General features: G+C 62.3%; 4 protein-coding genes across 10 annotated transcripts; 3 read left to right on the plus strand and 1 right to left on the minus strand.

Annotated features, from left to right (window-relative positions):
* The first annotated feature begins 4 nt into the window (after positions 1 to 4).
* On the plus strand, positions 5 to 4,421 carry CCDC137 (coiled-coil domain containing 137). Of its 2 annotated transcripts, XM_053910493.2 has the most exons (6): positions 5 to 205; positions 579 to 712; positions 2,013 to 2,232; positions 2,855 to 2,937; positions 3,096 to 3,175; positions 3,294 to 4,421. In XM_053910493.2, exons 1-6 carry the CDS (start codon positions 75 to 77, stop codon positions 3,495 to 3,497), a joined length of 852 nt encoding a protein of 283 aa, XP_053766468.1. In that variant the 5' UTR covers positions 5 to 74; the 3' UTR covers positions 3,498 to 4,421. The 2 variants fall into 2 exon arrangements, with proteins under 2 accessions (XP_053766468.1, XP_024409557.2); XM_024553789.3 differs by lacking the exon at positions 5 to 205 and having other exon boundaries at positions 445 to 712.
* ARL16 (ARF like GTPase 16) lies at positions 489 to 7,854 on the minus strand. Of its 4 annotated transcripts, XM_045190244.3 has the most exons (7): positions 7,768 to 7,854; positions 7,457 to 7,515; positions 6,867 to 6,980; positions 6,175 to 6,290; positions 5,857 to 6,024; positions 1,643 to 4,376; positions 489 to 573 (listed from the first exon to the last, which is right to left on the minus strand). In XM_045190244.3, exons 1-6 carry the CDS (start codon positions 7,826 to 7,828, stop codon positions 4,316 to 4,318), a joined length of 579 nt encoding a protein of 192 aa, XP_045046179.1. In that variant the 5' UTR covers positions 7,829 to 7,854; the 3' UTR covers positions 489 to 573; positions 1,643 to 4,315. The 4 variants fall into 4 exon arrangements, with proteins under 4 accessions (XP_045046179.1, XP_053766469.1, XP_053766471.1 ...); XM_053910494.2 differs by lacking the exon at positions 7,768 to 7,854 and having other exon boundaries at positions 7,457 to 7,706; XM_053910496.2 differs by lacking the exons at positions 6,867 to 6,980; positions 7,768 to 7,854 and having other exon boundaries at positions 7,457 to 7,721.
* A 173-nt stretch (positions 7,855 to 8,027) lies between these two features.
* HGS (hepatocyte growth factor-regulated tyrosine kinase substrate) lies at positions 8,028 to 19,554 on the plus strand. 3 transcript variants are annotated; one of them, XM_024553791.3, is made up of 22 exons: positions 8,028 to 8,165; positions 9,564 to 9,648; positions 9,859 to 9,934; positions 10,302 to 10,394; positions 11,817 to 11,940; positions 12,567 to 12,619; positions 12,970 to 13,038; positions 13,623 to 13,747; positions 14,220 to 14,298; positions 14,372 to 14,470; positions 14,608 to 14,703; positions 15,276 to 15,314; positions 15,389 to 15,532; positions 15,633 to 15,692; positions 16,312 to 16,522; positions 16,875 to 17,047; positions 17,137 to 17,277; positions 17,361 to 17,538; positions 18,084 to 18,217; positions 18,304 to 18,423; positions 18,622 to 18,711; positions 19,038 to 19,554. In XM_024553791.3, the coding sequence occupies exons 1-22, from the start codon at positions 8,129 to 8,131 to the stop codon at positions 19,146 to 19,148; spliced, it is 2,337 nt and encodes a 778-aa protein (XP_024409559.2). In that variant the 5' UTR covers positions 8,028 to 8,128; the 3' UTR covers positions 19,149 to 19,554. The 3 variants fall into 3 exon arrangements, with proteins under 3 accessions (XP_024409559.2, XP_024409561.2, XP_024409560.2); XM_024553793.3 differs by having other exon boundaries at positions 19,065 to 19,554; XM_024553792.3 differs by having other exon boundaries at positions 16,315 to 16,522.
* A 924-nt stretch (positions 19,555 to 20,478) lies between these two features.
* On the plus strand, positions 20,479 to 23,661 carry MRPL12 (mitochondrial ribosomal protein L12). The gene is made up of 5 exons (XM_024553925.3): positions 20,479 to 20,627; positions 21,185 to 21,371; positions 21,550 to 21,633; positions 23,058 to 23,195; positions 23,274 to 23,661. The coding sequence occupies exons 1-5, from the start codon at positions 20,554 to 20,556 to the stop codon at positions 23,388 to 23,390; spliced, it is 600 nt and encodes a 199-aa protein (XP_024409693.2). The 5' UTR covers positions 20,479 to 20,553; the 3' UTR covers positions 23,391 to 23,661.
* The last annotated feature ends 3,377 nt before the right edge of the window (positions 23,662 to 27,038 follow it).

Below are 27,038 nucleotides of genomic sequence, written 5' to 3' on the forward strand. Positions count from 1 at the left end.
GATGCGGAAGTGGCGGTCGTGGGGCGGGACCACGCGCACGGAAGTAGCTTATCCCGGGACGGCGGCGCGTGCTGATGGCGCGAGCGGGACGCCGAGCGGCGGTCCCTGCGGGGACAGCGGGGCCTGGGGGCCCCGGGCGGCCGCAGGGGCGGCGGCAGGAGCCGCAGGGAAAGCAGCGCTCGGCGCCGTGGCCCAGGCCGCGCAGGTTGGTCTCACCGCCCTGAAGTGTGCCCGCGCCTCTCCCCCGGCCAGGGCGCTCGTCCTGTCCTGTCCGTGCAGGAGGGTCAGCGGGCGAGCGGAGGCACGACGGAGTCTCCGGCGTGGCACTTGCCACCATCCAGGGTGCCGTCTTTGTCAGCCTGGACAAGGTCAGGGAGCGACGGCCCCCCGGGGCGTTCGGAGCGTTCTGCGAGAACCCAGTTCAGGGACAGCCTCCCGGAGAGGATGCTGCCTTGGCCGGCGTGCCCCACCGCAGCCAGGGTGGCCTGCGGAGCTTCTTTTCCCAGGTCCAGCTCCGGTTCCTCTGACTGCTTCTGCTGGGCTTGGGGTGCGTCTCACTCCCGTGTTCTCCTCCTTAGCAAAGAGAAGAAGAAAGTGAATTGCAAGCCCAAGAACCAGGATGAACAGGAAATTCCTTTCCGGCTCCGAGAGATTATGAAGAGCCGCCAGGAAATGAAAAACCCTGTCAGTAACAAGAAGAGAAAGAAAGAGGGTAATGCGCGGGCTCATATGGGTAGCAATAAAGATTAATTACCCAGATATTCATTGGCGTGTCATTGGTCCCAGGGTGCGGGAGCCTGGGGAGGACTGACCCAAGGCCCTAGTGTCCAGGGCCACAGCAGCTGCTGGGGGCAGTGTGGTTCGAGATGTGGTTCCAAACGAGCCCTGGGCCTGGGGCAGGGAGCACTGGTTCCCCAAGTGCAGTGGAGACCCATCAGAGGGGACGGTAGGTGTAGACATATTTACTTTGAGGAGAGGTCACTGTGTAACAGGCGGGGAAGGGAGAGTAGACAGGGCAGGCCCCTGAGGCTCCTGCAAGTGAAAGACGGTGGTGGAGGGAGGTGGGCTGTGCCGGGGGGTTAAGGAGAGAACTGATGGGGCTCACTCTGACAAACAGACCCTTCCCACCCCTCCCCCAGGCCAGGCCCTGCCCACCCCTCAGCGTCTGCCAGAGGTGACTTTAGGGCACGCTGGGCAATGGAGTCTGGAGCCTTTCTATTTTGTGTAGATATAGATTTGCTTCCTCAGAGGCAGGGCTGGCTTTACAGCACTGCTGTTTGGTAGTTCTGTCGAAACCCCAGGCTCTTCACTGGGGTTGTGTGGCGACCAGTGGATAGTGAACTAAACAGGCAAGAAGGGCAGGGTGGGAGGGGGTGTGCTGGCCTGGGGGAAGCAGCACATTTGAGCTGTGGTCATTGAACGAGCCCTTTTCCTGGTTAGGTTATTTAAAAGATACACGCTCACACACACGGAATCCGAAAGGTATGGAGTGAGGCGCAGCCTCCCTTCTCCCGAAAGAAACCACTGTTCACCTTCCCTGTATTTCTCCTACACGCACAGGAGAAATCTGCATATTTTCAAGTCCACACGACATAAAAGCTATACCGTCTACACATGTAGTGTCTCCTGGGTTTTTGCTTACCGGGGACTTTACAGGTCTGTCCACATCCCCGTGGGGGCTCCACTGTGCTCCCTCTCCACCTGGGCAGTGGGTCTCCGTGTGAACATGGGACTCACTCAGCGGTCACCCCCTGGTGGACACTGAGTTTGTTTCCTGTTTCAGCCGAGCTGCAGTGACATCTTTGACAGGTCCCCGAGGGCTGTGGGGACCCTGTCGCTGTGGGTGCCCGAGATGGGCATCTCAGAGCCCCTCAGCCACTGTGGTTGGCTGCTCCCTCTTGCGCCCAGCCTTATGTCCTGTGGTCTTGGAGGGAATGCCCATGGGATAGTTGTGGGGCCACCCCCTGCCTCCTGCCCCTCAGGGCCTACACCCCATCTCCCTTTGTCTTCAGCCCAGGAGGCCTTCAGAAGGACGCTGGAGAAGGAAGCACAGGGCGTGGACCCAGACATCACTGTCCCCAAGTTCAAGCAGAGGAAGGGGGAGTCCGACGGGGCCTACATCCAGCGCATGGAGCAGGAGGCCCAGCACGTGCTCTTCCTCAGCAAGAACCGGGCAGACCAGCAGCCCGAGGCGCAGGTTGCTCCCAAGGAGAAGTCGGAGCGGAAGAAAGCGTGAGTGGGGGCTGGGGGGCTTGGGGTCCCACGACTGTCTTCTGCAGTAACAGTGTTCTGTCACCTCAGAGGCTCGGGGAGGTTCTGACCCTCAAGACTCTGAGGGCCTAACCTCGTCACTGCGTTTTCTGGAAAATCATCAAGGGGTCCAAGCACCAGAGCAGGTCGGGGCCAGCTGCCCAGCCTGGGCTGCTTGCTGTAGGGTGTGGAGACAAGGCGAGGCTCCGACTCCCGGGGAGGGCTTGCTGCCCAGGGGCATGCCTGCCCTGTGGAAAGCCGGACTGGTGTGAGGCTGGGTGTCCGCGTGAGCCTGACACGCAGCCCTGGGGCTCCCCTTCTGGTTGGCAGATGCCACCTTTTCTCCCTGGATGTGGACTGGGGTTCTGTTCCCAATGTCACCTTTCTTGTCAGAGGTCTGAGAGCCCTCAGCAGAGGAGGAGGTGCGGTGCCTCCCTCTCACAGCTGTTGGCTGGCTGGGTTCAGAGCCCTCTCTGGTGGATAGCTGTGGGGTGGTTGGTGGCAGCTGCCCGGGCTGTGCCTTGGGCAGGGTGACCTCCACCGCCTCCTGAGCCTGGTGAAATGGGAGTTGGGAATCTGAATGGCATTGTGATTTCCTCCCTAGGTTCCAGAGGCGGCGACTGGACAAAGTCCGGCAGAGAAAAGAGGAAAAGGCAGCGGAGAGGCTGGAGCAGGAGCTGCTCCGAGGTGGCTCCCCGAGGGGACTGTGTCAGCCTTGGGTGGGGGTTGGGGGCCAGTGGCACCTCTGCCCCCTCCTGGTCGGTGGACGGGCAGACAGTGGCTCAGGTGCTAGAACTGGTGGTGCGTGGGCAGCGGGCCTCAGGCTCTCCCCTTTGCCCCTCCAGACACAGTGAGGTTCGGCGAGGTCGCCCTGCAGCCCCCCGAGCTGACTGCCAAGCCCAGGATGAGTGTGAGCAGGGTCCAGGTGAGCAAGGGCGGGGGGCTTCCCTGTCTGGCACTGTGAGTGTGGTTCTCACTGGGCTGAGCAGCTCTCCGGCCGGGCTGTCCCTGAGCGTGTGCCGCACCTTGTCTCTGGCCTTCAGCCCGGCAAGAAGTCCCTGATCCTGGGGGTGCTTCTGCACCCTGACGGTGTGTCCCAGCCTCCGGCTGCCTCGATGGCCAGACAGCGGATTGTGGCGGAGGAGAGAGAACGGGCTGTGCAGGCCTACAGGGCCATGAAGACGCTGCGGCGGGAGGCTCAGTCAGCCCGCCTCCCTCCCGGGAAGAAGCCAGAGATGGGTCTATGATGGCGGGGGGAGAACAAGCAGGGGACCAGAGACCAAAGCCCTTTCCCTGGACACAGCCTAGGACACAGAGCCTGGTGTACCAGTTCCCAAGTTCTGGAAAGAGCTCCAGTGTCTGCTGTCCTTTTTCCCTCCCTGGACACTACTCTCCCAAGTGACCATTGCCAGGCCTGTGTGTCACGCTGGACACCATCTGCCCCGAACCCCCGTCGGTGGGGCCAGCGCCTGGATGAGACAGCCAGTCACACCCAGCATCATTCCCATGAGCCTGGCATTGCCCACACCTCTGTCCCGAACACGGATCCAGGCTGAGAGGGACACGGGCCAATCCCATCATCCTGCCCCTAACTGCCAAGTAACGTACACACTGTGGACTTAGGTGGAGCAGACCCGTCACAGGCCCCCTGGATTCCAGAGTGGCACAGCTGGGGACACGAGGTGGGGAGCATAGAGCCCCGGGCCAGGCTCTGTGGCCCGGTCAGCGTGAGACCACCTGCTCAGGGTGTGCCACTGCTGAGTCCCCACAGCGTGGGAGCCATCTTTGGAGGAGGGCTACCCTGGCCGTGCGGTCGCCTACAGTGGCCACTGAGGTCGGTGTGCGGACTCGGGATTTACGACAGGGCATCACCACAGCCCTCGGGCTGGTGTTTCGGTTTTCAGAGGTTCCTTGTTCGCGTGAGTTGCCTGATGCCTGGCCAGTGGAAGACACTGATCTGAGCCTCAGACTGGGTGTGCCCACACGAGGCGCTCCTTCGATTCCACGAGGGGCCGCTGTCCCTGCCAGTGGGGGTGCGGCGCTGATGTGGGAACCAAGCGCTAGGTCACAGAAGCGCTCGCTGACGCGGGGGGGTCGTTGCTCCCAGACCACTTTTGCAGACAGGCCTTGGAAATGCAGAAAACAAAACAAATACAACTTCAGATATCTGAGTTTGTATTGGGTTTTTTTTTGCTGTTAAAATTTAACTAGTTTTTCTTCTGTTTGCATCTTTTACCCTGAAAACCTCTCACTAATCAACAACTTATCCTACAACATACACATGGCAGCTCTGCCCCCAAGGGCACTAGCTCAGTGTAGAGCGGAGCTCAGGGCTTCGGTCCTCCTCCCACTGAAGCTGGACAGACCTGCTGCTGTGCTCCAGTGGCGCGTTAGGAGGTTCTTCTCAGGTTTTCAGTTGCTTTTATTTTGTTAATTCACTTTGAATGTGCAGAACATGGTTTACACAATTCAGAAGTTTGCCGTGAAAAAGGGGGGGGTCTGGCCTGCTGGCGCCCTGAGGGCGGGCCCCAGAGCTCACACCATGCTCCTCCTTTCTGGGGTTCTTACCCCTTAGCTGAAGAACTGATGAGTTAGTTTAGGGGTCCTTCTAACACTTCATGCTTTTAACTGGGCTTTGCTCAAATCCCGAGGTCTGGGATGATCTCATGGGCGAGCCTGAGGGGGGCGCCCAGCAGCAGCGCAGGCTGTGAGCAGCAAGGCCAGGGGCACTGTGAGGCCTGACCCTGCAGACCACACTTGGGCGGCACTTTCCTCACCCAGTAGAGTAGGTTGGGTAGTGGCCCCCAAGAGATCTGTCCAAGTTGTAACCCCCAGAACCAGCAAATGCGACCTTTTTTGGAAACAGTCTTTGCAGATGTAATTACGGATCTCAAGGGCACCCTGGATTTGGGGCAGGCCCGAAGTCCAATGACAGATGTCCTTAAGAGAATGCCATGTGAAGACAGAGGCAGAGGTGGAAGTTCGGCCAGCTCCGGGCCAAGGACCCCCCAAATCACCACTGCCACTAGGAGCTGGGAGACACGCCAGGAGCAGGGCCTCCCTTAGGGCCTCCAGGAGCAGGGCCCAATCCTGCTGATTGCAACACCTCCATCTCAGACTTCCAGGCTCCCAGCGCCGTGACCAGAAACTTCGGTTATTTTAAGTCAGTTTGTGGTAATTTGTTACGGGTGCCCTGGGACACATCCACCAATCAACACTCCTCCTGCCGGCTCCCTCAGCCGAAGTGGAAGGACACTGAGCGGGACGCTGGCCGGCAGAGCCTGGCACGAACCTGCCGGCGCCTGTGCTCCATCGGAGCCCCCCGCCCTCCACGCTCCACTGGGTGCTCAGGAGGGCCAGAGCTCTGGTGGGCAGTCCTGCTCCCCCAGCCCTGGACAGTCTTCATTCCAGCGTCAGCTGTCAGGAGTGTTTGTAATCTGGGTGCCTCGGTTTACCCATCACCGCAGCTCAGCACAGAAGCCCACCATCTTGGTTTACGCTGGGTCAGCTAGCTGCCTTCCTAAGAACAGACCGGAGGCCAAGCAGGGTTGTCCTCTGCCTCCTCCGCTCGGAGCTGTCCGGCCACACTCTCCACCTGGTGGTCACCTGCTGGTTCTGTGGGTGTCCTGGAGCCAGCGCAGCACCTCTGCCAAGCCAGTGCCAGTCCGGGCACTGACCTCTGCCACAGTGATGTTCTGCTTGGCACAAGCGATGATGTCTGGGAGCCTGATTAACGATTTCATCTCCTCCACGCTCATGTAACAGGGCAGGTCACTGGGGCAAAAGGGGCACCGTGTCAAAGTGGGCCCCACAGGCCCACTCTGACCCCACTGCCCCTCCCCAGGGAGCCACTCTCCTGGCTACACTCCAAGGAGCTTCTCTGCGGGAACCCTCTGCGCTCCCTCTCGGCTGGCGGACCCGTACGTTTTATTGAAGAGTACCAGGACCGCTGCTTCTGCCAGTGGCTCTGCGGAAAGGAGGCCCAGGAGCTGCACGCAGGATGCGGAGAGCTGGGTGGGGTTGGAGGCGTCCACCATGAACTGGGAGGAAGGGAAAAACGCTCAGGGCCACTCTGATGGAGGTAACCCTTGTAAGCTTCCTCCCCTGGCATCACAGACCTGGCTCAGGAAGAGCGAAAGGACCTGAGACAAAGGACCTTGGGACAGGCAGAAGCGGAAAGAAATGCAGTGTACGAGAGTAACCAGGTGTCACTCGTTTCCACCTACACAGAAGTCTCTCTCCTCACGTGCCCCTCAGTTCTCCCAGGAAGGGCCCCAGAACTTGGGGCACAGGCCTTGCCAGGATGAGACAAACCCAGGGATGTGGGATTCAAGCATAAACAAAAACACACCCAGGGCCACAAGGGAGAGGGCAGGCACCAGGCAGGACCCCACACTGCCCTCCGAGAGCCTCCAGAGAGCTCTAGAGTTAGCTCACAAGCAGGAGCACCAGGGACCAGGCTGGGTCCCTAGAAGGAAGTGGCAGCAGAGGCCTTGTTCCCTTGACTCCCAGTCGCCCAGAAACCCAAACTCCACCCTACACACAGTGAGGCTGGGAACTAGACAATACCGACATGGGACAAGCTTCCCCAAAAGAGTTCAAAGGGAGTGACTCACTAGGAGAGAACGGCAGTTTCCATAGTAACTGGGCCAGATGGGGCCCATGCACCCCCCCAGCTCCCGGATGGTGATCTTTCTGTGGGCCGTGAGGTCAGTGAGGTCGGTGCCCACCTGTGGGGAAACACGCGAGGCGGAGATCACCACGAGCTCTTTGCCACTGGGACTCCCGAATAGCCACGTGCCCTACCCTTTCCACTGCGGCCTCCCTACAGGCCCTTCCTCAAGGTCTTAGACCCTAACGCAGAACCCATACCGAAGGGGGGCTTCCAGGAGTTCTGAGCCCCACCCCTCCCGGCTGGCTGTGGCCAGAGACTCAACGCCCACCAGTGGGATTCGCCTGTGGGGCGGCCAGCGACAGGGATCTAAACAGTGTGAAAGGGAGCCTCGGATCCCCTGCCATGCACCCACCTGCACCGCAGCTGTGTCCTAGGGGGACCAGCTCCTTCCCGTGACACCCCACTCGCTTCCCCTGGGTTTTATCTAAGGCATCGGCCAGCTGGATTCCAGTTCCGGCTTATCAACCCAAACCACACTGCCACCCGAAAAAGGTACCGTTTCCACCTAACCCGCGGAATGGGGACGCCTACCGTGGGCCGCGTCGGGGGCGGATCGCCCAGGTCGCCCTTCCCATCCTGAGAGCTCAGCTGTGCGCGGCGGTCAAGGACCTCAAGCAGGGCAGAGCAGGGCGGCTGGCGTCCAGATCCCGCCCTGGTCCTCCCCGGATCCCCACAGGCTCCCTCTCCAGCCCCCAAAGCGACCCCGCCCCCGACCGCCCCATGAACATCCCGCATCCCCTAAACTCCGTTCCCCCCAGGCGTCCCCAACAACCGCACCCCGGCCTTCCACCCCCAGGTGCCCCCCGTCTCTCCAGTCCCCCTCGCCCGGCGCTGAAGGATAGTCTGCAGTCGTTTCACCAACAGCGACTTCCCCACGCCAGCAGCCCCCAAAAGAAGACACATCCCAAAGTCTAGCGCTTTTCGGCACCCGTACCCCCGCCCCGCGAGACTCAAGGCCCACCCTCCAACCCGCTCTGATTGGATAAGCCTGGCCCTAGGGATGCTCATTGGTCTTTGATGCTCACCTGTCAGCAGGTGAAGTCCAATCGGCGCACAGCGTCTGAGGCGAGCGGAAAGCCTCCTCCTAGCAGATCGAAGTAGGACCGGGCGTGCGCGTGACCGTGGGGGAGGCGGAAGCGGAAGTCGGGGGCGCGCCGCCTCGCAGAGAAGGAGGCCGCCGCGTCTGGTCCGGCTCGGGTCGCCATGGGGCGCGGCAGCGGCACCTTCGAGCGTCTCCTAGGTAACGCGGCCCCCGCCCCTCGCGGCCGGCCCGCGGTCGGAGAGCCGAGCGGAATGTCAGCCGCGCGGCCTGGGCCCCGGGTGGGTGCGCCTCGAGCGGGGCTTGGCAGTGCCGGGCGCGGGCGCTGCCCGGGGCGGGTGAGGGTCCACGGATGAGCCTGGCCTGGAGCCCGCAGGTCCCTGGGAACCGACCAGGGCGTCTGCCCTAGCGGACCCAAAGTCCTGAGTCACGAAGATGGGGGACTCGATCGAATAGTAAAACCTGTTGAAGACGCTCCCCCCTAAATAAAAACAAAACCCGCCTAGGTTGCCTGGGGTTTGGGGCTTGTGACATCTCCCTGGGACCTGTCACGCTCTTTTGAGGGCTGCTTCCCTGAGGACCAGGCCAACGCTGTCTGTCCCCACCTGCTCGGGGAAGCGCCCAGTCGTTCAGGAAGGCGTTTCCTCCATCTGTCGGAGTTTATGGCTGATCCTTTCTGAGCCTCCTGGGGGTCGCAGATTTTAGGAAGGAAAAGGAATATTTCTGGGCATGCGCCCCTTCCCCCAAGGAAGCAGCGGTAGCCTTCTCGGACAGACGCTGTGACTACTCCAATGGTCAGCCCGGTCCACCCTCGTTTTTCCTTAAGTGTATCTTGGGAGTGTATCATCCTTGCTCATGGAAGGTGTGGGCCGAGGGACTCAGCCACGAGGGGTGATTCAGCCTTTCTGAGGTGGATCCAGAAGTCCCTCCAGGTCATCACTGTCAGCAGACGGGCCTCTGAGGTTATTCGTGGTGTGCAGGGAAGTCCCCGCCCCACAGAGCCGGTCTGTCTGAGGCAGCTGTGAGGGAGAGCCAGGTGTCAGGAGGTCAGCCCTGTGTGGCCACGCAGGACACTTGATGTGGAGGACAGGGGCACGTGCTGCATCTCTGAAGCCTTGTCCCAGTGGAAATCTCACCAACTGGGTCATACTTCTGAAAACCGGGGACTCTGAGGGACGAGGCGGCAGATTCTCTGATGAGAAGCAGCCTGCACAGCGTGGAATCCTGGCTCTGTCCCCAGCGAGCTGTGTGGCTCTGGGCAGTGACTGCACCTCTCAGTCACTTTCAGGGGGATGAGCTGGGAGACAGGGCCTGGGTGGGTAAGGCCATGTGCGAAGCGAGTTCCCAGAGGGCGTGTGGGAGAGCGCCTGGTGGGCAACAGGCTTCCTCCGTCGTTGCTTCCAGTCTGTTTGTCTGTTAGGTCAGGACAGCGGCCAGCGGTCAGCAGTCGTTCTGCTGCGCCAGGAGGGTCTTCACGGGGCTTCCCCTGGGTCCAAATGTTTAAAATGCAAAGGAGGCGGTCCCTCCTTCGTCAGCTAAGCTGGGGGCCCCCTAGGGAATCAGCAGGGTGAGCCCCACAATGGCGCGTTTCTCCCTTAGACAAAGCGACCAGCCAGCTTCTGCTGGAAACCGACTGGGAGTCCATCCTGCAGATCTGCGACCTGATCCGCCAGGGGGACACGCAGTAAGTGAGGGGGACACTTGTGCCCAGTGACCCTCCTTGGCCTGCGGCCTGGGAGAGCTGTGTGGTCTGCATGCTGGGCTTTTTGAGCTGGGGACCGACAAAGGGCGCGTTCTGTGCAGCTTGGGGCCAGACGGCAGCTGGGTCTCATCCTGGTTCCTGAGACTGTTTTCTTTTTCTGTCTCTGCTTCTACCAACGCCCTTTCCTTTCAGGGCAAAATATGCCGTGAGTTCCATCAAGAAGAAGGTCAACGACAAGAACCCCCATGTGGCCCTGTACGCCCTGGAGGTGACTGGAGCCCTGCACTGCCACCCTCTCAAGGGTCACCCTCCCCAGTGGTCAGGATGACAGAGAGGAGGGGTCCCCCCGCAGCCTTTCCCACCCGCCTGCATACAGCCAACAGTGTGGGCACCAAGCATGAGTGCGGATGTGAGCGGCCCTGACAGAGCTGGGGCAGGAGCTGGGCCTCCGCTGCTCCCCTGAGGCTGACACGTAGGGTGGGGAGCGTGACTCCGGTCTCTGTCCTTGGTGACGACAGATGGAGTTAGGAGGAGCCCAGGCAGTGCTGGCAGCTGCCTGCCTCAGGCTGCCGTGGGGTCCAGAGGGGTCCCTGCCCTAACCAGCAGCCCACCCCTTCCCACCTTGGGGTCTGCAGGTCATGGAGTCTGTGGTGAAGAACTGTGGCCAGACGGTCCACGACGAGGTGGCCAACAAGCAGACCATGGAGGAGCTGAAGGAGCTGCTGAAGGTGGGCGTGCTCCTGGGAGCAGCGGGTCCAGATGGCGAGGAGGGGTGCCGCAGAGGCCAGGGGGGCTAGCACTGGCAGTCCCTGTGCCGTGCCAATCCCAGCCTAGGGGCATCTGGGCGCAGCAGCCCCTCCCTTCCTCCAGGGTCGGGGAAGGCTTCCCGGGGGCAGGGCGCACTCACTGAGTGAGGGAGAAGGGAGCCGAAGGAGCCCTGTGTGCGAGCGGAGCCCTGGGGAGCCCCAGGGGCAGCTGGGTGGGCGCAAACGGTGGGAAGGTTCCGAGTGGCAGGCACGGAAACCCAGCCTGTTCATGGAGGGAGAGTTGGGGACGCACTGGGGATTGGGCTTTATGCTCTTCTTAGGCTGAAGAGCAAAAGTTCTCCTGAGCCCAAGACATTGTCCGGAGTGGTACCTGCCTGTGGCCTCCCAGGCTTGCTCTGCCCCTGCAGGGGTTGTGACGTGGGCAGTGACACTGGAGGTTGTGTGATGCAGAGCCGGGTGGGGCAGCCATTCTTTGAGGAGAAAGGGCACCCCCTGGACGTGCGGCTGCCTGCGTCGCCCCAGAGTAGTGAAGCCCCAGGCACCATCTCACTGCCACCGTTGGGCCAGGCCACAGTGTCTTGGAGCCTGTGGGCCCACAGGGCCAAGAGCCCACCTGGGACCTGAGCTGACAGCCAGCCTCTGAGGCCTGCTGTGACCTCGGCCAGCCCTGCTCTGGCCTGTCAGGAACAGCGGAAGGAGTTAGAAGCTGCCTTCCTCCTGCATGGGCAGGTGGCCCCCATTCCACCACACACGGTCCTTGGCAGTCAGTCGCCCTCGGAGATAGGAGGGACCCACTGATTGGGCACAGGTCGCAGGGAGGACCTGGAAGCCCTGTGCTGAGCAGTGGCTGGCGTCTCTGTGAAGCAGCTTCCCTGTCCCATCGTCCTCCTACGTGTCGAGTGCGGATGGCACCCAGAGGGCTCTCCGATGGTGACTGACTGTGCTCCAGGCTGGTGGAAATGGCAGCTTTGTATATGGGGATGTCCCGGAGCAGCTGTGCCTGGACACTGGGGACTGGTGGCAGGCAGGGCCAGAGTGGGTACAGACTGAGGGGTTCCCAGCTGATTGGGGCTGTGCAGGGAGAGATCGGGGCTTGGAGAGCTTTTGCCTCGGGCCCTGGCTTCTCCTGGGGGTTACAGGGAAGCCCCAGGGGGCAGACAGCTGTGAGGGGCTTGTGCTCATGGCCGGGAGGAGGGCTGGGCCTGAGAAGAGTTGAATGAGGCCCCTGGGCACTTCCCAGGGGACACGCCTCACCTCTACCCTGAGAAGTGGTGTCTCACCAGCCACTTGTCAGGCTGGGACAGCCCTGTGGCGCCTGCCGCCCCCTCAGCCACTCACGCGCGCGCCCCCCCCCCCTCCCCCCCCCGCTCCCTCCCCCGGCAGAGGCAGGTGGAGGCCAGTGTCCGGAACAAGGTCCTGCACCTGATCCAGGCCTGGGCGCACGCCTTCCGGAATGAGCCCAAGTACAAGGTGGTCCAGGACACCTACCAGATCATGAAGGTGGAGGGTGAGTCGGGCCTGGGGCACCGCCTGCAGCAGGCGGGACCAAGGGGAGCTGTGTTCGCGCTGGGCGGCAGGGGCCGGCACCTCCCTGCGTGACGACGGGGGCTCGTGCGGTGGGCATCTGCAGGGTGGCGCCTGGCGTCAGCCCGTGAGCGCAGTGTGAGCGGGGCCGCATCTGCTGGCTGCGGGGTGGGCAGGGCTGTGCAGAGGAGGTATCACGAGGGCCCTGTCACGTTCATGGGCTGGCCTCAGGCCCTGGACATTGGACCCCGGATTCTGGCTATGGGCTCACGTTCGCTCTCCTGGGAAAGAGTGTCCGAAGCGTTGTAGGATTCCCCAGGGGTCTGTGCCTCCACAAGAGTTTGGGGACACCAACTTTGAGAGCACTGGGGAGTGCGGAGCCAGAAGCCAGATAGGAGACCCGGGGAGACCTGTTTGGCCTTGGGGTGGTGGGATCGAGGCCTGCTTCCACTTTGGCCCAGGGCCAGCGGCCAGTAGGGAGCCACCTGGGTCAGGGGTGGCCAGGTGCTGAGACCTGAAGGTGTCTGGGCAGACTGGCGGGACAGGTGTGGCTGTGGGGGCCTCGCACACCGGGGCAGCCCCTCGGCCACTACAGCCTCCTCTTCCCAGGGCACGTCTTCCCAGAGTTCAAGGAGAGCGATGCCATGTTTGCTGCAGAGAGAGTGAGTCTGGGTGCCGGCTTAGGGGTAGGGCTGCTCTGAGGAAGCTGGAGGGGCTGGGGCCGAGGGCGAGCTTGGTCACCTCACAAAGGGGACGTCCAGGCGTGGCTGAGCAGAGCCAGAGGTGGAGACGGGAGCACAGTCCAAGGCACCCTTTGCCTCATGGGCTCACGGGGCTAAAGGAGCACTGACCTGCCCTTGAGGCTACGGCGTCCTGCTCTCAAGCCTGAATAGGAAAAGTCCTGGGGAGGGGCTCCTTCCTCGTGTCTGTGGTGCCTGGGCCTGGCCTCTGTAGGGGATGGGGAGTGGGGGCGGGAGTGGGACTGTAGGGTCCTGACTCTGCTGCCCCCCAGGCCCCCGACTGGGTGGACGCCGAGGAGTGCCACCGGTGCAGGGTGCAGTTCGGGGTGGTGACACGCAAGGTGAGTGTGTCCGTTGGTAGTGGGGGCCCTGCCACTCCCCCCCACCACAGCCACACATGGTCCCTTCCCTCTCGGCTGTGGTCTGGGGAGCAGGGAGGAAATCCAGCCCTAGCTGCATGGCGGCTGTGGCCACCAAGGGTTTGGTGTCTGTGGTTGGCGCCGTCAAGTATAGCTCACGCTTCCCGGGGCCGGGAGCACCCAGGCTCGGGGCTGGGGCTGGGGACATGCTGCCTTAGCCTGTCCGGCTCAGACCCTCAAGCCCATGTCTGTCTTCCCAATGGGGGCCCGGCCAGCGATGGGCGTCAGGAGACGCACCAGGCCCCACCCGGCACAGCTCACACGTTTTCTGTGAGCTTTTCCTTTCAATGTGAAATCCTCTCCCCGGCATGGTGGCTGCAGTGGACCTCTGGGCCTGAGCCTGCTCCCCAGGGCCTTTGTGCTCCCGGGTCTGCTGCCCGCCCGCCTGCCCGCAGCCCACCTGGCCTGGGAAGCCAGCCTGACCACTCTCGGGGGGCATCGCTGGGCAGGCTGGAGTGAGGAGTCCCTGGACTGTCACACAGCCCTTGCCCCCACCCCTGTCACAGCACCACTGCCGGGCCTGCGGCCAGATCTTCTGCGGCAAGTGCTCGTCCCGGTCCTCCACCATCCCGAAGTTCGGCATCGAGAAGGAGGTGCGCGTGTGCGAGCCCTGCTACGAGCAGCTCAACAAGTGAGTCCCCGCTGCCCGCCTCGGCCCTTCCTGCCGAGGGCGTCTCTGAGGCGTCCAGGCCCTTGCAACGGGACCCTGGGGCAAGGGCAGGGGCAGGGTCTGCGCTCCTGGTGGGTGGGACCCCGGTGGGGAGGCTGTGTCCTCGGTGTGGTGGGTGGAGAGGCTTGTGCTGTCCCAGTGTCGGTGAGGGGGACCGATCCCTCCGTGCTGTGGTGCTGCGCTGAGAAGTTCCCTTTCCATGGACGGCTGCAGCACAGCCAGACGCGTATGAGCCTCACTCCCAGAAGACTTGCCCTGGGTCCCTTGGCCCAGCGCCCCAGCGAGGCGGAGGGCTCTGTTTTCCTCCCGAGCGTGGCCTGGGGAACCACTGCAGTCACTCCATGGTCAGGTTGGAGGGAGATCCCAGGCGGCACCCTGGAGAACTGCGGGGTCCGGGGTCCGGTGCTCGTCCTCCAGGGTCCTGTTTCTCCAGGAAAGCGGAAGGCAAGGCCCCCTCCACAACGGAGCTGCCTGCGGAGTACCTGACCAGCCCACTGTCACAGCAGTCCCAGGTACGGCCCGGCCACCTGCCTCTCCCTGGGCACCCCTCCCTGGACCCTGCTCACCCAGCCTTTGTGCCCCCAGCTGCCCCCCAAGCGTGACGAGACGGCCCTGCAGGAGGAGGAAGAGCTGCAGCTGGCCCTGGCCCTGTCTCAGTCGGAGGCGGAGGAGAAGGAAAGGATGGTGAGCGGGACACCTGAGGCCTCACCGAGTCTGTGGGTGCTGGGGAAGCACCCTAGGTGTTTGGGGTGGGCTGCGGGGCGGCTCTGCCTGCGGTGCCACGTGCTCCCTGTGAGACACACTCCCCGGTGCCCCTGCAGAGACAGAAGTCCACGTACACCACGTACCCCAAGGCGGAGCCCACCCCCGTGGCCTCGTCGGCACCTCCCGCCAGCAGCCTGTATTCCTCGCCTGTGGTGAGCCCCCCATGGCCCAGCGACACTGGCTGGACTGCCTCCCGAGGGAGGGAGCGGGAGGGCTGCCCCAGGAGGGACAGCACCCTGTCACTTGGTCTCACCACCCCCTGCTGGCTCTTGGCTCCCTGGGCAGGGGTCCCCTGTGGGGCGGGGACACCAGAAAGATTGGGGACCCCACTAGTGAGAGCCCCGTCTCCTTCACAGCCCTGGAACCCTGGGGCCAAGGGTGGCTGCCCCTTTTCTAGCCTCAGCCTGCAGCCACAACAGAACTTACTTTCTTGGGAGTCAACCTAGTCCCTCTCACTGGGAGGACGGGGGGCAGCTGTGCCCAGGGTTAGAGAACAGCCCTGCCACCTCCCTGTTGGGGACCATCTGCATAGTGGATGGGAGGGTGGGAGGGTGCCCCCTTGCACCTTGTCAATGGTTGTGGAGTCCCAAGGGCCCCCTCAAACAAGCTCTGGCCAGACTCCATGGTACCCTGCCACTGCTGTGCCATCAGCCTCCTGAGCGACCGCTGGGAGGAGTCGGGGTGTGTGGCCTGTGACCCCTCAGACCCTCCCATGTCTCCCCAGAACTCGTCGGCGCCACTGGCCGAAGACATGGACCCCGAGGTGAGTTCCTTGCACGTGGTGCTTTTCTTTGCTGCCCCCCTGGGCCTCGGGATGATCTCTTGTCACCCACACAGCTCGCCCGGTACCTCAACCGGAACTACTGGGAGAAGAAGCAGGAAGAGGCGCGGAGGAGCCCCACGCCTTCCGCACCCGCACCCCTGGCAGAGCCGGCCGTCCACCCTGGGGAGGGGCACACAGCCCCCATGAATGTGGTAGAGGTGAGGGGCTGCTCTCTGTGCTTCTGGCCCATGACTCGTGCCCGGGGCGGGAGCGGGCACGAGGGCAGGCCAGCCCAACTCACCCTCTGGTCTCTTCCAGGCTCCCCTCCCGGAGACAGACCCTCAGCCTGTGCCTTCCTCCAGCGGCCCCTTCAGTGAGGTGAGTTCCCTTCTTGGGGCAGGGAAACAGCCCGCGGAGCAGAGTGCCAGGCCCCAGACAGGTGCCTGTTGCCCACAGTAACCTCCCAGAGGTGGACTCAGCCACTCACTGTCTACCCTGGACAGACCATGCCCAGGTCCACCGGCTCAGTCTGTCCTGAGGCTCCTGGGCTTTATTGGCCATTGGAGTAAGAAGCCAGGGCCACCCTGGCCAGAGTGTCTCTGTGGGCTGGACCTCATCCCGCAGACCGAAAGGTCATCAGTTCAATTCCTGGTCAGGGCCTGGGTTGCAGGCCTGGTCCCTGGTTGGTGGCACGCGAGAGACAACTAATCAGTGTTTCTCTCACAGATTCACGTTTCTCTCCCTCTCTTTCTCCCTTCTTTTTCCTCTCTCTGAAAATAAGTAAGATCATAAAGAAGCAGGCAGGGCCTTTGCGCGAGGCAGGCCCCGTGTGGCCACCGGTGTCGGTGCCCGCAGCCTCCCTGGGCCTGGGTTTCTGGCCGGGGCTCCCCCACCGTGGGACAGGAGGCTGTGGTGCTCGCTGCAGCCATGGAGGGCCAGGTCAGGGTTGGTGCCAGCAGGGCTGGCCCTGACGCGGGAGCCCACCGCGTGTCCGCAGCAGTTCCAGAATGGGGAGTCGGAGGAGAGCCACGCGCAGTTCCTGAAGGCCCTGCAGAATGCCGTCAGCACCTTCGTCAACCGCATGAAGAGCAACCACGTGCGCGGCCGCAGCATCACCAACGACTCAGCAGTGCTGTCCCTCTTCCAGTCCATCAACGGCATGCACCCCCAGCTGCTGGAGCTGCTCAACCAGCTGGACGAGCGCAGACGTACGTCCCTCCCAGCCCCGCCCACCCCTTGTCCTGGTCTCGCAGCACCCACTGGTGCTGTGTGTGCCCTCGGCCCCACGTCACCAGCCAGTGCTCTGTGAGGGCCTCCTGCACTGGCTGGAGGCGGTGGGTGGTGGAAAGGTCCTGGGACAGGGATGCCCCAGGGGCTGCAGCTTTTCAGGTTCCAGGGCAGGTGGTCCCAGTGATGGGAAATGTCCCACCAAGCACTGGACGGGCAGCTAAAGGGAGAGTCTCCCAGCCCCAGTGCCAGCCACACCCTGTCAACAAGCCCAGCAGAGGCAGGCACCCCTCGAGTCCATGTGATGCCAAGGGCCCCACTCTGTCCCCCCAGTATACTATGAAGGGCTGCAGGACAAGCTGGCGCAGATCCGCGATGCCCGGGGGGCGCTGAATGCCTTGCGGGAGGAGCACCGGGAGAAACTGCGTCGGGCGGCTGAGGAGGCAGAGCGCCAGCGCCAGATCCAGCTGGCCCAGAAGCTGGAGATCATGCGGCAGAAGAAGCAGGTGTGGTGGCGAGCTGGCGGGCAGGCAGGCAGCTGGGCTGCAGGGGTGCTGAAACTGGCCGGTGCTGACTGCCGCCCTGTGGCCCGCAGGAGTACCTGGAGGTGCAGAGGCAGCTGGCCATCCAGCGCCTGCAGGAGCAAGAGAAGGAGCGGCAGCTGCGCCTGGAGCAGCAGAAGCAGACCATCCAGATGCGGGCCCAGATGCCTGCCTTCTCCCTGCCCTATGCCCAGGCACGGGTCCCACTTGCCCCATGCCCACTGGCTCCGCCTGTGGCGGCTGGAAGCCACCCTGACAGCCCTCTCTTTGTCCCCAGCTCCAGGCCATGCCCACTGCGGGAGGCGTGCTCTACCAGCCCTCTGGCCCCACAAGTTTCCCGGGCACCTTCAGCCCCGCAGGCTCAGTGGAAGGCTCCCCCATGCACACCGTGTACATGAGTCAGCCAGCCCCTGCTGGCAGCAGCCCCTACCCGAGCGTGCCCGGGGCCGGAGCAGGTAAGGGCGGCAGCCATGCTGACCAACCAGGGTGAGCCTGAGACCGCACTTTTTCATGTTTATTTTGGCAAAACACATTTACAGACCGGGCCTCCCAAGCGTGAACACCTTACCACGTTTGCTGTCTGCGGCCCCCGGCCCGCTGCCCCCGCATCCTCCCTGCCTACACTGACACCCTCCAGGCCCCCCTCCCCCCGCTCCGTGTTGACTGGCTTTTCGGCCCCGGACTTCACGGAAAGTAGTCTCGGCAGTGGCGGCCCAGGCCACTGTGAGAGGTTGATACTTGTCCATTATCCTTAGTCCAGGTGCTGGTTCCAGAAGTCACCAGTAGCACCGTCCCCACCCCTGCAGTGTCCTCTGCTCAGTCGAAACACAGCTGGGTTTATTTCCTCTTATTCTTTCAGCTTTAGGGGTCCTCTTCCACCCTTGTTGACTTCACTCACTTTCCTGTGGTGAGAATGTGAGGCACGAACTTGGTCCAACATTCTCAACACAGGGGACATGCTCCCTGACCCCAGGATCTCAGGCCTGCTCTTCCTCCCCAGACCCCAGCATGGTGAGCGCCTACATGTACCCAGCAGGGGCCACCGGCACACAGGCTGCACCCCAGGGCCCAGCCGGGCCCAGCGCCAGCCCCGCCTACTCCTCCTACCAGCCCACCCCCACCCAGGGTTATCAGGTAGGTAGGTGATCCAGGCTGCGCCTCCCCCCACCACCTCCAAGGTCCCTGTGAGGTGCCCACCCATCACACCCTTCCCTCTGCAGAACGTGGCCTCCCAGGCCCCGCAGAGCCTCCCGGCCATCTCCCAGCCCCCACAGTCTGGCAGCATGGGCTACATGGGAAGCCCAGCCGTGTCCATGGGCTACCAGCCCTACAGCATGCAGGTGAGACCACGTGCACACCCACACGGGGCGGTCCCTGGGTAAGAGGCTGGGGGAACACTGGGTAGGCCAGGCCCTTCTGGTCCCCACCCTCTCCCCCTCCACTGGGCTCCCCTGGCTGGTGCTCTAAGTCAGAAGCGCCCCATCTGCCGGATGACCCGGCTCCTTTCTCATGGTCGGGGTTCCTGTCACTCTCTGCAGAACCTCATGACTACCCTCCCCAGCCAGGACGCACCTCTGCCGCCCCCTCAGCAGCCCTACATGTCGGGGCAGCAGCCCCTGTACCAGCAGGTGAGCCTCTCCCGGGCTCCCTGGGGACCTGAGCCCTTGGCAGGGGGCTGTCCTGGGAAGAGGGGGCAGTGCCCAGACACACAATGACCTGAGTTGGCTGAAACGCTCAACTCTGTGGGCGTGGCCAGGAACTCCGGGTTGTGACCCCTGCTGGGGCATGAAGCCCACAGGGAGCCCATGACAGATGGGGGCTCCCTCCAGTGCCCTGGGCTGGGCTCAGAGGACAGGCTACCAGGAGCACAGCTGAGGACGTGGGTTCTGGAGAAGCCACTAGAGGGTGGGGGCTGGGGCCTGGGGGAAGAGGACCAATGGCCCCTGTCCCCCAGATGGCACCCTCTGGTGGCCCTCCCCAGCAGCCGCAGCCCGTGGCCCAGCAGCAGCCGGCGCAGGGGCCGCAGGTGCAGGGCAGTGAAGCCCAGCTCATCTCATTCGACTGATGCCAGGCCAGCGCACCGCCCAGAGTAACACTACGCTCCCAGACCGCTGCCTCCCTGACTAGCACGTCGTCCCCTCCCACTCTCCTGCCTCTTCCCGTCCTCCCCTGCTGGCTCAGCCCCTCAGCCGTCCCTGTCCCCAAGTTGGTCCTGTCTCTGACTTCTCTCCCCATGGCTGGGCCACAGGCACAGGGCGGGCCTGAGCATCGTCTCTGACGGAAGCCCCAGCCTGCTGAGTGGGCTCCCTCTGACCTGGGAGCCTCCCCAGAGCCCTCTAGTGCGACCCTGGCCCCCAGGGGAGGGGTGGGGGCTTGTCTCCAGCTTCTCTGCTTCTGTGCTGTCCTGTCATCTCATCCAGTTCTCCTAGTTGACGGAACGAACAGTGATAATAAAGTCTCTTTAACCAGGATCCAGTGTCTGCTTAGAGGGAAGGTGGCGGGCAGCCATCCTGCCTCTGGACGGGGGTGTGGGGCATCCCTGCAGGCTGGCCTGTCCCCTGCCCGGGCCAGCCCCACAGTCAGACCAGTCTCCTCCGAGACAGCACCGCGGGGCAGGTCCTGGGACTCGCTTGCAGGGCCCAGGCGCTCACCTGACTGCAAATACCAGTTGCAGCCTGGAAGGCAATGTTACCATACATGTCAGACGCTCAGCCCTGTGCATCCAGAGTTCAGAGGGCCACCTTAAACATGCAAACCTCTTAGGGACTACAACGCGAGCTCTCCCATGAAGGCATGACCTAGTTTAATAGGCACAGAGGCCAGCTGGGCTCAGGTCAAAGGCAGGGCCAGAATAACGGCAGGTGCAGGGCAGGGAAGCCCTGCCTTCCCGTCCGCTATCATGTCGGGTTGCTCCAGCGCCGGCTCCTAGGAAATCAGCCACAATCCCGGAGCGGCCTGGACCGACGGACAAAATGTGGTTCCTCCCATGCTCTTTGCGGGAGCGGCTGCCGTTGTGGCGGCGGAGAAGGCGCCAGGCCGAGGGCACCGGGGACGGGGTGCGCTGGGTGACTACGGTCAGCAGACGCGAGGCTGCAGCAAGGGCCCCTGCGCTGGTCTGTACGGAGCCAACTCGGATGGAGCCTGGCGCCAAGCTTCGACTTCACTGGCCTCCGTTCGCTGCACAGGGAGAGAGCCCGAGGCGGTTACCAACCAGCCCCAGGAACGCGACTACCGCCGCCAGCAAGGCTATGCGCCTGCGCGGCCCGCCGCCTGGTAGGTAATCTCGGCAATCGAGAGGAAAATAGCGCGAGGTTCGGCTAGAGCGTCCTCTCCGTCTCGTCTGCTCGGCGGCCCCGGCGGCTAGAGCGTCCTCCCCAGCCCCTGTACTCGGTGTCTCTGGTGGCTAGAGCGTCGCCGTCCCCCCTCCCCCGCCCCCGGGAGCCGCGTGTGACCTTCCCGCCCGCGGAGCGATGCTACCGGCGGCCGCTCTCCCCCTGTGGGGGCCGTGTCTCGGGCTTCGTGGAGCCGCGCTCTGTTTCGTCAGGTACCACGGGCTGCTGAGGGCTGGGCGGGCAGAGTGGAGGCCCTGGGCCAGCCACCGATGGTTCGGGTCGGGGCGACGGAGGAGAGGCCACAGAAAGTCACAGGATCTCAGCAGGGGTAGGGAGCGTGGGGACCACCGCGTGCCGAGCCGGTAACCGCGCGGGCCGCGGAGAGTGCCGCGGTGGTCTCAGATGACCTCGGATAGGTTCCGGCCTTTCTCCGGGCCTCAGTTTCCCCGGAAGCTCAATGACGTGCTAGGACTCCCTTCAGTGCAGTCGGCGTTCCGCGCTTAAGGGACCCAGGTTCTGAAAGGCTTTGAGCAGCAAAGGCATTACCCCCGTGAGCGGCTGCGGTTCATTCAAACCAGGAAGTTAACGTCGTGGGCAGAATTTTGCAATAATAATGTGGGTTTCTAAGGATTTTGAAGAGTGTAAAGTGGACCCTCGAGTCTGAGCACCCTGGGTTGGGACCGAGGGGCTAGACCTGAGCTCAGGGCACCTACCTGCCTGGACCGTGTAGTCCACACGTGCGGGGCTGACGGCTTTGTTTGGCGTTTAGGCAACAGGTGCCTCGCGTCTGCAACGTGCGGCTGATGAGATGCAGCAGCCATCGAAGGGGGGAGGCCCTCGCCAGTGCACCCCTAGATAACGCCCCCAAAGAGTACCCCCCCAAAATCCAGCAGCTGGTCCAGGACATTGCCAGCCTCACGCTCCTGGAGATCTCGGACCTCAACGAGCTCCTGAAGGTATCGGGGCCAGGTCTGGGCAGTGAACTCTGGGGCCTGGGCCTTGTTCCCGGGGCATTTGGGGCATTTGATCAGTTGTGGAAAGTGTTCCCCAAGTGCAGGGATGTGCCAGCCTTGTCCCTGAGTGTGTTTAGGTGTGACAGCCAGCCTCTGAGACTGCTCTCCTCTGCCCCTGCAGAAAACCTTGAAGATCCAGGATGTGGGGCTCATGCCCATGGGCAGCATGATGCCTGGTCCTGCCCCTGCCGCAGCAGCCCCCGAGGTGAGCCCAGGATGTGTTTCTCTGGTGCCCGGTCCCCATGCTCCCCCATGCCGTGTGGCCAGATTTCTCTCGTTGTCCCTGATCTCGGTCCTGCGCGCATCAATTCGCCTTACCAGTCCGTGTGCACCTCTACCTGCGGCCCCTGTCAGCTCCAGGACCACCCTGCCAAGGATGTGCGGGCCCCGGCCCACTGGAGACCGTGTTTCTAGTGGAGGGAGACAGACTGGGAGCCCGATGAAAGGAAAAAGGCAAAAAGAAATTATGTTGAATACTAAGACGTAATGAGTGCTGTGGGAAAAGGGGGCGGGGAAGGTTAGGAGTTCAAGGAAGGCGCTAATGAGCAGGTGACACTCGCCCGAGGGTCCGTTTATTGATTTTTAGAGGGAAAGGGACAGAGTGAGACAAACATCAGTAGGTTGCCTCCCATGTGTCCCAACTGGGGCCCGAACCCTCAATCTAGGTGTTAGGTTTGTGCCCTGACCGGGCATCGAACCCTCAGCCTTATGGGGTACGGGACAGCGCTCCAACCAAGTGAGCCACCCGGCCAAGGCAGCTGGTGGCTCTTGAAAAGAGCGGCTGAGGGAGAGTGCAAGGCCTTCCCTGCAGAGGGATGGCGTCCACTGGCGTGCGGGCCACGAGGCTAGTCCAGGGCCGCAGAGGGTGGGGAGGCAAAGGGCAGCCCCCTCCTCCGGGTGACAGTTTGAGTGTCTGCAACGAAATCAGCAGACTGGGAGCCAGACACTATTTTCCCCCCCAATATTTGCTATTTTTAAAATCTCAAGTTATTCATAAGTAGGAATGATAACACCATTCCTACACCCCTAGCCAGTCCTAGTAATAATTAACGTCTTGTCACATTTGTGTCCCCTGCCCCTGGAAGCTAAGGCACACCTCTGAAAACGGGGCCAGGAGCCATTCACTTAAGGGGAATTGGCAGTGACCTCTCATCCAGGCCTATTCAGACTTCAGGAGCTCTGTCACCCCCTGCTGTCCATTGCTGGCCACTTGGGGAAGGCGGGGCGAAGGCTGGTTGTCACTTGGTCTAGTCCTGAGACACAGCCTCCGGCTTGGCCAAGGACGGAGTGGCACTGCATTTCTGTAACATTCCTTGACCACAAAGCACTTTCGCTGTCACTCTGCCTTGTCTTTTAAGTGGAGGTTTTTAAGGGATGAGTGCTGGAGGCTGGGAAGGGAGGCAGGGTCCAAGCGGCCTCTGCAGAGCTGGAAGCCGTTCTGGGTGGTGAGGCCCAGTCAGACCCAGGAGCGATTGGGGGGTGGGGGCGCTAGCCCAGCCTGGCTCCTGTTGGAATCTCAGGCTTGGTGGGGCCTTGCCTTTGGGGTCACTGGACGGTCGGCCTAGGAGCAAATGCACCTGCGGCACAGCCTCCTTTCTCACGTGGCAGCCCACTCTCGCCCTCCCCCAGGTAGTAGAAGAAGAATACGTCCCCAAACAGAAAGAACAGACACATTTCACCGTCCGCCTGACAGAGGCGAAGCCCGTGGACAAAGTGAAGCTGATCAAGGAAATCAAGAACTACGTCCAGGGCATAAACCTCGTGCAGGTGAGTTCAGGGCAGCCCCTCCCAGGCTGGGCTTGTGCCAGGGGCCCAGGCCTGGCGTCTGACTGTGCTCTCTGGCAGGCAAAGAAGCTGGTGGAGTCGCTGCCTCAGGAAATCAAAGCGAACGTCGCCAAGGCCGAGGCGGAGAAGATCAAGGCGGCCCTGGAGGCGGTGGGCGGCACCGTGGTCCTGGAGTAGGCCGGCACTGAGGACTTGTGGACTGGGATCCCTGGGCCCCGGGTGAGGCCCTGCCTGCTCCACCAAGCACCCAGGCTCAGCTGACAGGCACGTCGGAGCAGAACTCCACACCGTCACCTCAGGGCAGCCGGGTTCTGGGACTGGCATGGACCTACTGAGACCGGAGGGGGCAGCTGCTGCCTGTGAGCACCCCGGGGAGGACTCTGGAACGTGCCCCCAGTTCCCGTACGCCCCCTGGTGGCTGCTGAGAAAATACATGGTTCAGGCCGTGCGTGCAGTGCTGTGTCTGGGTGGCGGGATTGGTGAGGGTCTGCCCATGGTTGTCTGGCGGTTCTGGCAGCACCTGTCCTGGAGGGGGGCAGCTGCTGCATGGCTGACGCCATATCTTCAGTAGGGAGCTGTGTGTGCCCTGCCAAAGCCGGCAGGGGTGAGCCACATGCCCCAGGCAGCCCTGCAAGAGCTCTGCCACCCTGAGAGAGGACAATGCGGGGCCTGGGCCTAGGAACCAGGGCGAGGCGAGGGGGTGCCTGGTGCCCACGCATGGCTTTTAGTGGTGGCCATGGTCACTGAGGGCAGCCCTGGGGCCTTGCTCCGAGGATCCTGGGCTTCCTTCTCTGGGGTCACTGGATTACCACCCCCGTCCCTGAGCAGGAGAACCCCGGGGCTTGGGGCAGAGAGCAGGAGGGAGGGAGGCTGCACTGTGGGTTGAGTGGCCGTGACCCCAGGGGCCCCTGCCCATACTGTCCTGTGTCCTCACGTCCTGCCCTCCACCCCCTGTGGCCCTGTTGGAGGAGTGCCCTACAGGATCAGTGCTGTGGGGCCTGCTGGAAGCACTGTGCCTCTGGGTGGGAGGGCTTGCCCAGCCTCCCTCGCCTGTCTGCGGTCAGGGCCTCCCTCCCTGTGTGCTCCCTGCTGGACCTTGTGGGAGGAGTCCAAGGAGGCGGAGGCGGGCTGCTCCCTGGCCTAGAGAGGCCTTGCCACCTGGGCTGCGCCACCTGACCAGGTTAATGATTCTCCACTGCAGATCTCTGAGTGCGCCTTCCCTCCGGAGGTGGCTGTTGGGCTGCCTGAGGCTGAGAGTGGACAGGGCTCAGACGGCCCTGGCCTACAGGTTCACAGGCCCTTGTCCAGCGTTCTCAGGGAGACAGCTGGAGCAGTCGGGTCCTCTGCTTCATCCTGGGCTTCCTGGGGTGGCCCTGCACCTCAGGAGCCATCTATCTGACAGCATTCTGCCTCCGGCGCCCCAGGCTAGGACAGCGCCTGGTGGTCTGCTTGGCTCCCTGCATCCACCCTCACAGTCAGAGTCCTGAAGGTGCTGGGCGGATCCTGGGCCTCCCGACGGGGGTCCTGGCCCACCACTCCCAGCTCCCCATGATGTACTGCAACCTCGGGTGGTTGGGGCCCTGCCCCTGGGAGTTCAGTTTCCCTGGTCCCAGGAGCCTGCTAGGCTATGGCCGGAAAGCTCTGCACCAGGAGGTGGGTCTGCTGTGCTTCCTGAGTCCCCCTGTGGGCCCCCCCATGGCACTAACAGGGTCCCATCGGATGCTGGTAGGAGTTGGCTTGTCCAGCCTGGTGAAAGGCCCCGGGATACAGCCAAGAGCAGGCTGGTGCTGACTCATGTGCCCCTGCCCTAGCAGCTCCCCTCTCCAGGGACCATTACTCTGGCACTTCCCAGGTTCAGGGGACCAGGAGTGGTTTCCCCAGTGCCCCTCCCCTTCTCTACTGGGGTGGGGGTTGCAGTGGTCATGCTGGGCCCAGGTTCTGCCCTGGGGGAGGGGTCTGGCTCTGCCCACTGTGAGAATGGTTGCTATCCCCACAGAGAACCCCTGGGTCCCCATGGTCCTTTCTGAAAGTGGCCCTGGGGACTTGGACTTCACTTTGGTCTAAGAGCCCACCTGCACTTCCTGTTTGCTGGGAGGTGGGCTGAGAGTGGGAACCTGCTATACGAAGTCTGTCTAGAAGGTATCCAGCCATGCAATGTGAAAAAGAGTCATTTATTGAAAATACAAGACACAAGAAACACTGTACACAGGACAATGATGCCTCAGTCACCTTCAAACAGGCACCTTGGGACCTCACACAGTTCTCCCAGTCACCATCAGCTGCCCCATAGTATTTTTCTGAATCTCATTGATAGTCTGAAATCTCTTCCCTTTCAAAGGTGATTTTAGTTTTGGGGAAAGCCAGAAGACGCAGGGCACCAAATCTGGGTAGTTGGGGTCTGAGTAACCTGGGTGATTCAATGTTTTGCCAAAACTCTGCAGGAGATGTAATGCATGAGCGGGCACGTTGTCCCGATGAAGCTGCTAATCACCAGTAGCCTGCAGCTGAGGCCGTCTGAATCACCCAAATAGTCTCCGTGGAGGAATGTTCAAGCTTAATGCAAAATTTGGTGTAGGTTCATTGCTCTACTTGCTCAGTCACTTTAAATGTGAGTGCCATACAGAACACAGTACATGTGCTCACTCAGTGGTATCTACCACCCCCACTGACTCGTACAGTGAAGTCGTCATTGTTCACACATGCACATTCCAGTCCACTCTTCTTGGCTGCCAGGTTACATTGATGCCACACAACCGTTCTCATATTAACAACAGCGGGACTTTTTCTGGACAGACATCATGCACACAGGTGGGTGCCTCCCACTGGAGCCAGGCCCTGCTTGCTGATGGCCAGCTCTGGGAGCCTGAGCCCAGGACGCTGAGGCCCAGAACTCTGCCTGCCAGGCTTCCTCCATCCTGGGGTTGCAGGTTGGAGGGAGAACTGAGGCTGGACTTGGCTGGGAGAGCTCCGGTTGGAGGTGGTGTGTAGGGGACAGGGACCACTGGTCTCTCTGAATTGCCTTTTGCCCTTACTTTTGACTGATCCCAAGGAGAGTTGTTTGTTTTAAGTTTTAATTTATTTTATTTTTAGAGTGGAAGGGAGGAAAAGAGGGAAACATCAGTGTGTGGTTGACCATCATGCACCCCCTACTGGGGACTTGCCTGCAACCCAGGCCTGTGCCCTGACTGGGAGTTGAACCAGCAACACTTTGGTTTGCAGGCTGGCACTCAATCCCCTGAGCCACACCAGCCGGGGCACAAGGAGAGTTTTTGCTACTTCTTTTTTAATTTTTTTTCAATTTATTGGTTTAGTCTTGTATGTGCCCTGAAGGGGGATCAAACCCACAACCTTAGCACGTCCGGGGGACGCTCTAACAACTAAACAACCGGGCCAGGGCCTCTGCTACTTCTTGCAACTGTTCTCCTCCGGGCGGGGCGGCTTGGCCTGCATGGCTTGGCCGGGTGGGCACTGGATATAGGTTTGGGGCCACGGCTGGGATAGGGGGTTACTGCGGAGGCCGGCTTCCGGGAGGTGGGGTGGGGGACTCTGGCAGAGCCCAAGGGAGTGGCCTTGCCCTTCGGACACGTGCCCTAGGCGTGGAGTGGCCCTGGGGTCCGGGTTGGGGAGGGACGCCAGGTTCCCGGGAGCATTGGTGGAGGCCCACGCAGCAGGTCCCCTGAAGCCGCGTGCCCAGAGCCCAGAGAAAGGGCACAGTGGGTTCCACCGGGAATCGCTTCCTGTCTTCAAGACCGCGGCCACTTTAAGGCTCTGGGGGCGGGGTCTATTGGCCACGCCCCCGACACAGACCCCGCCCCGGATCTAGAC

The sequence above is a fragment of the Desmodus rotundus genome, chromosome 9 (assembly GCF_022682495.2).
Source record: "Desmodus rotundus isolate HL8 chromosome 9, HLdesRot8A.1, whole genome shotgun sequence".
In the NCBI taxonomy this organism is placed as follows: Eukaryota; Metazoa; Chordata; class Mammalia; order Chiroptera; family Phyllostomidae; genus Desmodus; species Desmodus rotundus.